Source organism: Clytia hemisphaerica, unplaced genomic scaffold (assembly GCF_902728285.1).
Source record: "Clytia hemisphaerica strain Z4C2 unplaced genomic scaffold, Clytia hemisphaerica genome assembly, whole genome shotgun sequence".
Lineage (NCBI taxonomy): Eukaryota > Metazoa > Cnidaria > Hydrozoa > Leptothecata > Clytiidae > Clytia > Clytia hemisphaerica.
In genome coordinates, this window is record NW_027103994.1 from 691181 (window position 1) to 705868 (window position 14688).

Sequence of the window (14688 nt, forward strand, 5' to 3'; positions counted from 1 at the left end):
TTTTGTCAAGATTAAGAGAGGGGAAAAGGCAGAATTGTGGTAGATGATCAGATATAGAGTGGCATATATTACCTGAAATTGATCCTGACTCAGAAGGGCTAGAAAAAATATTATCGATGAGAGTTTTGGAATGGTCAGTTATCCTTGTAGGGAGAAGAATTTGAGGAAGAATAAGGTGGGAGTCAAGGATATCCATGAATGATGAAGCCTCAGCTGATTCTTCACATTTGAGCAGGTCTATGTTGAAGTCACCAAGCAAAATAATTTGTTTTTTCTCACGTTTTATTTTGTGAAGCAGTGGTTGTAGGAATTCTTCATTGAAAGTTTTTATGGACATGCATGGATGGCGATATATGTTACCAACTAAAATGTTGGGACGGTTTGAGAGAATGACTTCAACAAAGACAGATTCAAGACTGAGAGATTGATAACAGGAATTACTGAGATCTTGTCTGGGTTTATATAGAAGTTTCTTGGAAATGTAGAGAGAGACCCCACCAGCAGAAGATTCTGTCGGAGTGAAAAATTTTTCATACCCTGGAATAGTGAAGTCACTTTTTTGTTCCAGGGGAACAGATTCTAGAGTAGATTCAGGCTGGTCGGTCAAGCTTCTAGTTTCAGAGATACCAACAAAACTAAAACTGGAATTTATCAATGCTAGAAGATTTATTAGTTTGTCAAAATGTTTAGACATTGATGCAATGTTTAGATGGAACGCAGAGCAATCAAAATTATTTTTAGAGATTACGTCATTGAGTTCGTTGCAGTCAAGGTAACTGCAACTGTTGTTGTGAAATTGGATGTTATCTTCTTCATCTTTTTCACTGGCAGTGGTGCCAGTGACGACTTTGTTAAGATCAGAAAGTAGTGTTTTCAACTCATCATTAAGATTGGAGCTAGAGAAATCAGTTGTTTTTTGGTCTTCAGGTTTATTATTGAAAATACACGAACCTGGTAATGTATTGTTAATGCAAACAGGACAATACCAGTTTGGAGAATTGGGTAAAGACAGAGCTTGAAATTGTTTTCGTGATAACCCTGAACATTTGTGTTGGTGGGTCCAGAGGTCACATATGTCACATTGAATTGAATTACACTTATCACTAACTGTTAAACTTTGCAAAGGCAAAGGAATTCATTCGAAGGATACCTCAGTAAATTATAAGGACAATTATACAACTTTATTTCCAGCCATATTTCATCTTTAACAAACTCTAGTCCTTTATCATAATTTGCACTGATGTTCTCATCGTTATAATAAAAATGAATTCGCCTATCTACAAATGTTGTGGGTTTTTATAAACTCTCATAATTTCCCTAGGCAATACGCAAATAGTAATTAGTAATAAAATGACGTAGTAATATGTTCTATAAATTCTCTAGGTAATATAGTCGTTTGCTAGTAAACAAATTTCTATAAAATGAAATTCTCAAAGGGAACGCGATAACACTCCCATCCTTGAGAGTTTAACTCTCAAAAAGTTCAAGTTTTGATAATTTTACGACCGGTCTCGTAAATGTTCCATTATTTGTTCCAACAATAACCTTTCGAACTCGACCATCACGACTTGCATAAACATCCAGGACTCTACCAAGAGGCCACATACCACGCTCGTTTCGTTTGTCAAGCACAAGTACCATTTCACCTACTTTGATACTTTCATTGTCGTTCAACCATTTAGATCGTTTCGTTAGGGAAGGTAGATACTCCTTCTGCCATCTATTCCAAAATTGTGTAGACAATTCTTGTGTTTGCCTCCAACGTTTACGAAGACTGGTTTTCAGATTTTCAGTAGCCACAGGGACGGAGGTGTCCGCACGACCAACAAGAAAATGATTCGGAGTGAGTGCTTCTAGATCATGGATGTCATCACTGTTAGCTGTTAATGGTCTTCCATTTATTAGTGCCTCTACTTGGGTAAACGCTGTCATCAAAGTAAAATCATTGATAGATTGTTCCGAGAAGATAATTTGTAGTGTGGTCTTTACGCTTCTGATCATCCTTTCCCAAACTCCCCCCATATGGGGAGCTTCTGGTGGATTAAACTTCCATTCGAAGTTCTTCTTGGTGGCGTAGTCGATTACTTTATCTCGGTCAATGTTCATCCATTCTTCACCTAGTACTCTATCAGCTCCTTTGAAGTTTGTGCCACAATCTGACCGTACAATCTTTGGGCAACCTCTGCGATTGACGAATCTTTCAAAGACATTGAGGAAGTCATCGGTTTCGAGTGACGGTGCTACTTCGAGGTGGATAGCTCTTGTAGTCAAACATGTGAAAATACACCCCCATCTTTTCGCTCTACTTCTCAAGATTTTGACAGTGATAGGGCCAAAATAATCTACCCCAGTGTTTGAAAAGGGTGTCGTTTTCTCTAATCTATCAGCTGGTAAATCACTCATCTTGGTGGAATATGGTTTTGCTTTAACATTTTGACATTTGACACACCTTTTGATTACGTTCCATATCATTCTCCGACCTTTGCAAATCCAGTAGTTTTGTCTTATAATTGATAACAGCTGTTCTTTACCAACATGATAGTGAGTGTTATGCAAGTGTTGCACAAATAATCTAACGGCATGGTGATTATTTGGTAGAATTGCTTGATGTTTAGAAGCGAAAGGTAATTTCCCAAACTTTAGTCTTCCACCAACTCTCAATACTCCCTTTTTATCCAAAAATGGGTCTAAATTTCTGAGATTAGAATTACTTGAAATCCTTTGATTTGATTTCAATTTTTTGATCTCGTCATGAAACACTTCGGACTGAATAGTTTTGATTAATTCAGTCTCCCCTATCAGTTTTTCTTCGAGTGTGAGTTTATCGAAGTCGTGATTATTCGATAGCCGTTGAATTTTATGGAGGTACAGCTTTATGAAAATACATATCCAACTAAATGTATTTGTTAATCTGCCCCAACTGGAAAATCTTTGAAAGTCGATCAGTTTGCTAGGTGAGGTTATGACATGAACCCTGACCTTTTCCTTCTTGACTTCTTCGTGTGTTTCGGGAAGTAAGTCGATTGGTTTATCTGAAGTTTTGATAGTCTCGTCATATAAGAAATCTGGTCCTTGCAACCACTTTCCTGCTATCATCTCCTTGATAGACATACCCCTTGTTGCCAGATCTGCGGGGTTTGAACCACCATCTATATGATGCCACTGCTGAGGACTTGTACTTTCACGAATTTCAGTTACACGATTCGCTACAAAGGCTTTGAATCGGCGAACTTCATTATTGATGTATTGAAGGTTTAACATCGAATCAGTCCAGAAGTAGCAGGCCTTGAATTCAGTTTCCATACCATAAACCACTGCTTCTGCTAGATTGGCTGCAAGCAATGCGCCCTCTAACTCCAGCCTTGGTAAGGATATTTGCTTCACAGGTGCTACACGAGATTTTGACATGACAAGCTGACAAGTGATTCGATTTGGTTGTTTAATACGAACATAGCTGACAGCATCATATGCTAATTCAGATGCGTCACAAAAGGTGTGTAATTCAGCTTCAAATTCCTTGCTTGTCCCAATGAATCTTGGTATTTGAATATTTGGTAGGAGATCCAATTCTGATTTCCAATTCTTCCATTCCTTTTCAGTACATTCGTCAACTGGTTGATCCCATTCAAATTTCTTTCTCCAAAGATTTTGGATCATCAGTTTTGCCCTGAGAATAAATGGTGCCAGGAACCCAAGGGGATCGAAGATTGTTGCTGTTATTCTCAAAATATTTCGCTTGGTGATAACTGGGCAGTCGTGTTTGTTTGAAAAGAAAGTGAAATAATCGCCTTTTAAGTCCCATTTTACTCCTAGGGCTCTTGCAATTTCTCTATCATCGATGATGTTTTTGATGTTTTTAGCTCGTTTTTCGATGGGTATTGAGTCAACTATCTTCTGTGAATTGCTGTTGAACTTATGAAGATTGAATCCCCCTGATTGGGTAATTGACGCCAATTCTTGAACGAGTTCAACGCCTTTTTCTTCATCATCAACCGATTTTATGAGATCGTCCATGTAGAAGTCTCTTTTGACTGTTTGAATAGCTTCTTCCGAATAGTCTTCTTTGACATTTTCGGCACATTGTTTAAGCGCAAAGTTTGCACAAGTTGGCGAATCTTTTGCTCCAAAAATATGTACCAACATCTGGTAGTGTGAAGGTTCTTTGTCTGATCGGCAATCCTTCCATAAAAATCGAACTGCTTCTCTATCTTCTTCATTAAGTCTTACTTGGTTGAACATTCCTTCGATATCACCTGTGATTGCAATTGGATGTTCTCTGAAGCGTAAAAGTATGCCAACTAATTTGTTGAGGAGATCAGGTCCGGCAAGGAGATTTGAGTTCAAGCAAATCTGATGTGATTTGGCAGCTGCATCAAACACAACTTGTACTTTTCCTGGTTTGTTTTCATTGATAACACCATGATGTGGCAGATACCAAGTTTTGGAGGTTTTCTTTTCTGTCTCTTCTTTAGTCAGTTTACGTGCATGACCTAATCTAATGTATTTGTCGATGCACGTCTTGTACATATCGAAATAGGAATCATCCCTTTTAAACCTTTTCGTCAAGTAATCAAATCGTCTTTTGGCGGTTTTCAAGCTGTCTGGTAGAAACATGTCTTCTTTCCAAATCATAGGAACTTCGTAATGACCGTCTTTGATTTTTGACTCTGATTTAAGGTAATTCAAAATCTTTGTGTCTTGTATGGACAGTGGATTTGACTTTCCTTTATATCCAGCACTTGTACCAAAGCTCTCGATTTCCCAAAACCTCTGTACACTTCTGTTTAAGTCATCAATCTCGTGAATTGACAAATGATTGCAATAAATTTGTTCAGCCTTTGATGTGTTATAGGATCCAACGATGGCCCAACCAAAAGGAGTTTTGGTACTTAAAGGCATTCCTGGACCATTATCTATAGATTCAGTGGTAACCAATGCCCGGGGTGCATCAGCTCCAATCAACACACAAATCTTGCTTTTGTCGACATCTGAAATATCCAGAGCTTTGATTTGATCCCATCTGTCTCTATCGGATTGGCTGTCTGGTAGCTTCTGACTTGGTACATGGAAGTATTCTTTTTCGACTGAGAAGACATTTCGTATCTTTGTTGAGAATGTATTGTCCATTGATGATACTTCGATGTCTACAATTTTAGATTGGATTGGATGACCAAAGCCTTTAAGTGTTCCAAGATCAATCTGCTTTAGATCACCTTGAAGTTTTAAGATTTGACAAAAATCCTTTCGCAATATGGTACATTGACTCCCACCATCAAGTAATGCATATGTCTTTATCCTATTTCCTGACGAGCTTGTCACTTTTATAGGAACTACTTGTAAGAAGACTCGACCTCTGTTCATTGTGGTGTGGACTGTACTAGTCAGGCTCGTCCCTTGTGGTTGTTGTTCAGAGACTTCGTTTTGGTCTGGGCTTGGATTTGGAGAAGGGTTGGTGTTCGGTCTTTGATTTGATCTTTTGGAAAAGAAGTTATGCAGGGAAGTGTGATGCTTTTGCTTGCACCCGTCGATGAGACAAGTATATTTTGATGAGCAATCCCTTTGTTGATGTGTTGAGCTCAAACAATTGAAACAGCACTTCTTTAATCTGATTAGTTTGAAACGCTCTTTGGCATCAAGTTTCAAATATTCAGGACATTTGTAGGTTAGATGCTGCCTTTGTCCACATGATTGACACAATTTCTTGGGAGTAGTCTTTTCAGAATCTCTACGCTTGTCGGTTTCCTTAAAGTCTTCTTCAATGACAGGTCCTTGTAGGTGTAGGCTACTTGATGATGTATTTGAGCGTTTTGGCTGTTTTTCCTCTGTTGGGAGATTTGGGTCTCTGGCAGCCATCACTCTGTCTTGTAACCAAATTTCAAGGTGCTGAAGAGATGGTTCTTCTCGTCTTCGCAATACCAGACAATATTCACCCCATTTTCGTAGTAAATAGGTTGGTAAGCGTTTGAGTGCTTGTCTCAAGACATCACTACTATACATATCAGCGTAGTACTTCATCTTTTTGAGAGTGTTCATACAATGTGATAAGGTGTAGTAATAGTCGTTGAGGCCTTTAATGTCATCATTTTCCAGCTGCTTTCCAGCGACTAGTTTTCGAATTGTTGCTTGAGCAACTAATGATCGGTTTCCAAACATGTATTTTAACCTCTGGAGTGACTGGACATAGCCTTCATAATTGCTATCAAATCCACTAACTGCCTTCAATGGTTCACCATGGAGGTTTTGAATCAAATGAGCATGTTTCTGGAAAGGATCCAAGAATGGTTGTTTGTGTACCATGTCGTAGAATTTGCTGATAAAATCAACCCATAGTTCTGGAGTTCCATCAAAATTTGGTATTGTCAACCTTGGTAATCTTTGTTGGATTAACATTTGCATCGTTATGTTGACTGTTTTTGTATTTTCAAGGATTTCCTCTTCATTAAGAGGATCTAGGTGGTCTATCCAGCTGTCGATAGAATCTTCTTTGTGTTTATGTGTTTTGCTGTGATGCATTTGAATTGGTTTAAAGTCCTGTCCTGAGGCCCTGACACAAGGCATTTCTTTATGGTGTTCAGTTTGATGTTGCAGATCGTGTCCTTCTTCCTGCCTCACTGATGTACCTTTCCTTTTCGGAATGACAGTATAGGTACTGTGAAATCTTGAGAAATTCGGTTTAGATTTGACGCTTTCAGCATAATCGTAAGTTTGCTTTGGTTGGTTATGTACAGTACTTGCTATTTTTTCTTCAAATAGAGAATTGTCCTCTGGCAAGTTGGTGATCATCTTTACCATCTCCTTGTTTGATGCAGGGTTGGTTTTGTGCGATTTAGAGTCAGTTTGAGGAGATTCCACTTCAATTGCTTGGTAGGTTTTTGCTGTAGGAACTAACTGTGAATGTAGTTGTTTTAAGTGTGACCAGTTTTTCTCCAGATTTTGGCTTGCGTCATCCTTTTCGCTGAGGTATGTTGGAAGATAACGACCAACATCAGATTCTCTAGGATGAATTAGGTCTCCCAAACTTTTGTTGAGTCTTTTCATCCCTTTTAACTTCATTCCATCTGAATTGATTTTGACATTTTCGTTTGGATTCAGATTAAGTTTGGAGAAAGCATTTGTCATTTCAGGATCGATGAGACTTTCCTCAACAGATGAAACGTCATCTGGTATTTGTTGATTTTCTTCATATGTTTTACTTGAATTAGCAACGCTGAAACTCCTTTGGCGCCAATTCTCTACAGCAAGAAGAACATCACTTTGATTATCTGGTTCTAGGGAATCTGGATCGTCAATTCTTTCAAGAAAATATCTCTCAGTGTCAGATATACATGTATCTACGGCTAAAGATAAGTCATTGATCCATTCATCATCGAAATCAGGATCATCGTTTTCGAGTAGAAGCATCAGCTCCTCATGGCGTTGAATAGCTTCTTTCTGGTTAGTCTTTAAAGCTTCGACCAGGTACTTGATTTTGGTTCTGCTTCCCCTCTCTGAGATGAGCTCTTTGATTTCGTTAATCTTACGCGTGATAGCAGATTTCTTTCCAGCTCTTCGTCTTTTAGCATGATTGAGGGTTGGTTTTGGTATGTCAGATGATGTTTCCATTTTAATTATTCGTGTTGTTTCTAGCCAGCAGGGGGTAGCTCACAGGTTTGAATAACGAATATACCGATATACGAGCAGGTTGGTTGATCAGCAAGTAGTTGGTTGATCAGCAAGTAGTTGGTTGATCAGCAATTAGTTGAATTTTGAGTAAGTAGTTGATCAGCAGGTAGTTGGTTGATCAGCAAGTAGTTGGTTGGATAGCAAGTAGTTGTTTGATTAGCAAGTAGTTGGTTGATCAGCAGGTTGGTTGATCAGCAGATTGGTTGATCAGCAGGTAGTTGGTTGATCAGCAAGTAGTTGGTTGATCAGCAAGTAGTTGGTTGATCAGCAGATTGGTTGATCAGCAAGTTGGTTGGTGAATGTACGGTTAAATCGTTGTACGGATAGATCAGTGAATGAACACGTCAGTGTACGGATAGGTCAGTGTACGGATAGGTCAGTGTACGGATACGTCAGTGTACGGATACGTCAGTGTACGGATACGTCAGTGTACGAATAGGTCAGTGTACGGATACGTCAGTGTACGGATAGATCAGTGTACGGATACGTCAGTGTACGGATAGATCTGTGTACGAATACGTCAGTGTACGGATACGTCAGTGTACGTATAGATCAGTGTACAGATAGATCAGTGTATGGATACGTTAGTGTACGGATACGTCAGTGTACGGATAGATCAGTGTACGGATAGATCTGTGTACGAATACGTCAGTGTATAATGTTGATTGATCAGCAGGTTGGTTGATCAGCAAGAAGTTGGTTGATCAGCAAGTAGTTGGTTGATCAGCAAGTAGTTGGTTGATCAGCAATTAGTTGATCAGGAAGATATAAGTAGTTGATCCGCAGGTAGTTGGTTGATCAGCAAGTAGTTGGTTGGATAGCAAGTAGTTGTTGATTAGCAAGTAGTTGTTGTTGATCAGCAGGTAGTTGGTTGATCAGCAGTAGTGTGGATGAGCAAGTAGTTGGTTGGATAGAAAGTAGTTGTTTGATTAGCAGTAGTTGGTTGATCAGCAGGTAGTTGGTTGATCAACAAGTAGTTGGTTGATCAGCAAGTAGTTGGTTGATCAGCAATTAGTTGGTTGATCAGCAATTAGTTGAATTGTGAGTAAGTAGTTGATCAGCAGGTAGTTGGTTGATCAGCAAGTAGTTGGTTGGATAGCAAGTAGTTGTTTGATTAGCAAGTAGTTGGTTGATCAGCAGGTAGTTGGTTGATCAGCAAGTAGTTGGTTGATCAGCAAGTAGTTGGTTGGATAGCAAGTAGTTGTTTGATTAACAAGTAGTTGGTTGATCAGCAGGTAGTTGGTTGATCAACAAGTAGTTGGTTGATCAGCAAGTAGTTGGTTGATCAGCAATTAGTTGGTTGATCAGCAATTAGTTGAATTGTGAGTAAGTAGTTGATCAGCAGGTAGTTGGTTGATCAGCAAGTAGTTGTTTGATTAGCAAGTAGTTGGTTGATCAGCAGGTAGTTGGTTGATCAACAAGAAGTTGGTTGATCAGCAAGAAGTTGGTTGATCAGCAAGTAGTTGGTTGACAAGCAGATGATTGATCAGCAGGTAGTTGGTTGATCAGAAGTCTGACAGAACAATGTACTAATACGTCAGTGTACGGATAGATCAGTGTATGGATAGATCAGTGTACGGATACGTCAGTGTACGGATACGTCAGTGTACGGATACGTCAGTGTACGGATACGTCAGTGTACGGATACGTCAGTGTACGGATAGATCAGTGTACGGATACGTCAGTGTACGGATAGACTAATGTAAGAATACGTCAGTGTACGTAAAGAGTGAATTGTTCAAGTCACAACTCCAGCCAGCAAATTCAACGACTCTTGGCACGAGTCCTTCCCTCGACCCCAAGGTTCGAGTCACAACTCCAGCCAGCAAATTCAACGACCCTTGGCACAGGTCCTTCCCTCGACCCCAAGGTTCGAGTCACAACTCCAGCCAGCAAATTCAACGACCCTTGGCACAGGTCCTTCCCTCGACCCCAAGGTTCGAGTCACAACTCCAGCCAGCAAATTCAACGACCCTTGGCACGGGTCCTTCCCTCGACCCCAAGGTTCGAGTCACAACTCCAGCCAGCAAATTCAACGACTCTTGGCACGAGTCCTTCCCTCGACCCCAAGGTTCGAGTCACAACTCCAGCCAGCAAATTCAACGACTCTTGGCACGAGTCCTTCCCTCGACCCCAAGGTTCGAGTCACAACTCCAGCCAGCAAATTCAACGACTCTTGGCACGAGTCCTTCCCTCGACCCCAAGGTTCGAGTCACAACTCCAGCCAGCAAATTCAACGACTCTTGGCACGAGTCCTTCCCTCGACCCAAGGTTCGAGTCACAACTCCAGCCAGCAAATTCAACGACTCTTGGCACAAGTCCTTCCCTCGACCCCAAGGTTCGAGTCACAACTCCAGCCAGCAAATTCAACGACTCTTGGCACGAGTCCTTCCCTCGACCCCAAGGTTCGAGTCACAACTCCAGCCAACAATTCAACGACTCTTTGGTACGAGTCAAATCAAGCCAGAAAATTAACAATACAATTCTTCTTGTTCAAACATTTATATAATCCATAATTAATAAACGGACTACACAAATCTTATTAATAGTGTCTTCCAGTAAATCAAATACCATAAAATTTATTTACTTTCTCTTTTCAGAACATGCAAATTATTGTTAAACTTTGCAAAGGCAAAGGAATTCATTCGAAGGATACCTCAGTAAATTATAAGGACAATTATACAACTTTATTTCCAGCCATATTTCATCTTTAACAAACTCTAGTCCTTTATCATAATTTGCACTGATGTTCTCATCGTTATAATAAAAATGAATTCGCCTATCTACAAATGTTGTGGGTTTTTATAAACTCTCATAATTTCCCTAGGCAATACGCAAATAGTAATTAGCAATAAAATGACGTAGTAATATGTTCTATAAATTCTCTAGGTAATATAGTCGTTTGCTAGTAAACAAATTTCTATAAAATGAAATTCTCAAAGGGAACGCGATAACACTAACAGTTTTTTTACAAACAGGACATTTGTCCATAAATGAAATGAGCTTAAAAAATTCAAAAGACGAGAAAAGTGTTTAAAGTAGTAAGAATCAGGCAATAAATGCAATGAGCTATGTACGTGAAGAGATTGTTGAGGTGGTGAGAAATAATAAAAAAATATACCTAAGATGAAATTGTTAACGAACTTTTCTTTCTTGGAGCATAGGTTGGAGTCATTCTACGTTAGTTTGTGTTAGTTTCAGCATTCAGGTTGGTTAGCATAGTTACATAGGGGCATCAAATCGTTCATAGTTTAGATCATGAATAATATAAGCAAGATGGTCCTCATTTGTAAAAGTGTGAATATTTCTGCCACGCAAAGGATTTTTGAGGCAAGCTTTCAAATTTCCTTCAATGTCCGCAAAATAAAATTTACCAACTTGTTAAAAATAGTTCCTTCTTTAGAAATTTTCTCTTTCAAGGATTTGAGAGTTTTCGAGCGTTGACGAGTAAGAGAAGGTTGAAGTGATACCAGTGAATCCTTCTTGATTTGTCTTCGTTTCATGTAAAGACTCTTAACAGTTGAATGTTTGGAGAACTTTACAATTATTGACTGCTTTCCATTGATAACTGGTCCAACTGGGTGGGCTTTGTCAATTGATGATGTAGTGACCTCAGGGGCACTTTTTTCGAGGATTGTCTTGATGTTCCCAACATGGTCAAAGTTTTTGTCATTAGTTGCAGGAACACCATTGACAACAATACATGATCGTCTTGAGTATTGTTCAGCATTGTCTAGTTCATTTTTCAGTAAGGTGGAGGTTTGTGAAGATATAGCGATTTGAGAATTAGCAATAACCAGGTTATGTTCAAGATTATCAACTCTTTTTGATAGAGTACTGACCTCTTTTTGTAGGGCTAAGATTGTAGTTAGCATCACTTCTTTGGAGATGTCATCCACGTCAATATCGATGGTATTGTTCTCGCTATCATCTAATTTTTCAAGCCTTTTTGTCAAATTTACCATAGCAGGAGATTTCTGTGACAATGCTGGTGTTGAAACATTTTCTTGTTGGACTGCTTTCTTCCCTTTGTTGGGCATTTTGTTAGTGAATTATTATAGCTTGATGTTTTAATAATTGGATTTATGAAGATTGTTGATGGATGCTTCAGATTGACTTGATAGTTGAGTTGATTTGTAGAAGTTTTTCCAAAGTTATCAGAGCTACGCCGCCATTTTGAAAGTCCGTGTCCGTGAAATGCACTGAGATGCAAGTTACCCGACTTCACAGTACTTGCTAAAACTGACTGTTTGTCACAACTGGTTTCACTATTAACACATAACTATCTGGTGAAAAAAGGAAAAAAAAATCATACCTGCGCTGTTTGTAGTTTTTTGAAGAAGAGAAGAGAGGGTTAATAATGTTGTTGTTTGTTGTGGAAAATTAACTCTTCTTGTACTGCTTACTGAGCATGATCAATTTATTGGTGCATTCACTAACTACACAAAATACTTAGTAGTAAACAAATATCAAACCTCTTTAAATACTCTACAAAAGACCAGAAAATATGATAAAAATTTATACAGCAGCAGCAAGTTTCAAAAGCATGTCTGATGTGCATAATCAAGCAGCCATTAAAAAGTTCTCACAATGATTGTTTACAAGGGCTTGGTTACACTTTTTGCACTAGCGTATTTTATTTATTAAGAAAAGCCCTGTTTTTTATCACTTTTTATCTTTTGTGAGTGAGTCCACCTTTAGAATATTTGCCGTAGTACGCCCGCAGCCAAACGCCCACGCCATAATTTGCGCCCCAAAAAATGTCTCGCCAGACACACGGAAGGCTATCGTAATACTTTCGCTAAGCGAAATTAATAATGATAATAATACGGGATTTAGTTTGTATAAACGACTGGAAGAATCCGGTGTTCCAGCCTTATAGATACAGGGGCTAGCTACGCAGAAACTTGCGTAGCGAGAAAACAATTTATCAAGCAACAACAAACTCTCAAAACGAAATCAACTCAAATGAAAACCTTTCAATACACAAATCCACACATATTTTTTTTCTCAAGAATTATTTTGAGCAGGAAAAAATTATAATCGCAAATATTGACACTTTTCTTTTGTTTGGAGTTAGTGCACAAAGGTTTCTAGACGACTAAAATTGTTCCATTCATTACTTTTTGCTTTATTTCTACTATGTATAAATTAGTCGTCTAGCTTGCTAGACTAAAGCATAGTGAGCTTCAGCCGAAAAAAAAATAAAAAATGAGTGTACCCACCAGAGAATTTAAACCTTCAAAATTAAATTCAGATCACTATAAATCTGAATGTAAATAATTGAAGTTTAGATCCCCAGAAAAGAATTCTTTGATGAAGAGATTTGGTGATATTTTCCATAAATTTCTTTCAGAGAATGTAATATTCAAATGTCAATTCAGATTGTCAAGAATCTGTATATTGCAAAAATGAAAATTAGATTCCACAAGAACCATTTTCAGAAGATCTTTGCAAGAAAAACTTAACGACTACATAGAATTATTTCAGAGCATGTAATCTACAATATTCAGCTAATATAATATAATAAAACGCTAATAATATTTTCACATCAGAGAAAATAATCTTCAAATTTCAATTCAGATTGCGATCAGTACAAATTGAAGAAATGAATTTTAGATTCCCAGAAACGAAATCTTTGGTAAATATTCTTGATGATTCTTCGAAATTCAATTCAATTCAGTTCAAATTACCACTATCAAAATCGACGAATCCTTAAAGTTTAGATTCCCAGAAAAAAAATCAAACGAATATTGAAATTGAAGATTGAAGACTGGATTCGATTCGATTCATAAGTTTAAGTGAAATATAAAATCATGAATCGAATTCAATCTTCAATTTTGATTCCAGCTGCTCAAATCAACCCTAGAAGTCTTAAATTAACTAACGGCTTTTCAGTTAAAATTATGTTAAAGCATGTTACCAAAGTTATTATAACATTCTGTAAACTAATTTTAACTGATGAAGATTTGGTAAATTTTCACATCAACATACTCAGAATTTTAATGAAATGAATCACTCAAGACAAAACAATGAAGTCGAACACGCGCGGGAAACATAAATCTGTTAGAGTTATGGAAATTTCGAGTTAAGGAGTAAGGTTTTTAAGGTATTTTTAGCTGAAGGGACTAGAAAACTTGTTCGAGTTAAGAAGTTAAGACATTCCAGTAATAGAGGTTCAAGTTAGAGAGACTTCACTGTATTTAAATATATTTAACCTTGAAAGTACTACTATTAGCGATTTTAAGTGACTGAAGCGATTTGGAATAACCCGTAATTCTGCCCCGCAAAATCGAGGACGGTAAAAGTGCTGATTTACCGTCGTCCTCTGTTGGTCATGATCTAGTCAAATTAGAACCTTACCGTCTCCGTCGCTGAAAAACACACATACATAAACTTGGTATTGATTCCGAAGAAGGTGAATATAGATAGATAACTTATCAAGCGGCCGTAGTGCAAAGTTTGACTATTGGAGACTACGGTGAGCAAAGTTGTGGAACCGTGAACCGTGACCAGGACATACCAAAGATTTGAAACATGGTGCCTTAATGGTCAACAAATAAAGAGGGTGTGTGGAGAAATCCAGGGCGGAGAGTGGCGCCGTCGCTCCCCTACCTTTTGGTAGACAGCTATCGAAAGAGGCACCTCAACTCCAACTGAGGTTGCAAGACTAATTAACTATTTCAGTGACGTTTTCACTTTAACATTCTCAAAATTTGATGACTGATTTTTCAAGGCAAACAAAGGTTCACAAGTAAAATCGCGCTCATCAGCTTTTAAGAATATATTTTAAGATTTACTTACTTTATTTCAAATTTATCAGTGATGTTTTTCGAATCGACATTTTTCAAAATTCAATGATCTCTAAGGGGAAAAACAAAGATTTATACCTTTAGTTACTTAGATTCATGAACGCAATTGTTGGTTTGTTGTTCGGGCTTTCTGCTGCAACATAAAAATTTTTGGATGAAATATTTTTTAATTTAGCAAAAGAATATTTGACGTCAATTTTCTACTGTGACGAAG

The 14688-nt window shown here is 38.1% G+C and overlaps 1 protein-coding gene across 1 annotated transcript; it reads right to left on the reverse strand.

Annotated features, from left to right (window-relative positions):
* Positions 1–1180: 1180 nt before the first annotated feature.
* On the reverse strand, positions 1181–7602 carry LOC136811286 (uncharacterized). Its single transcript, XM_067067903.1, has one exon. It carries the CDS (start codon positions 7600–7602, stop codon positions 1468–1470), a length of 6135 nt encoding a protein of 2044 aa, XP_066924004.1. The 3' UTR covers positions 1181–1467.
* Positions 7603–14688: the final 7086 nt, after the last annotated feature.

Coding starts and splice junctions, on each gene's coding strand:
- LOC136811286 (XM_067067903.1), bottom strand. CDS start 7,602: ATGGAAACATCATCTGACATACCAAAACCAACCCTCAATCATGCTAAA.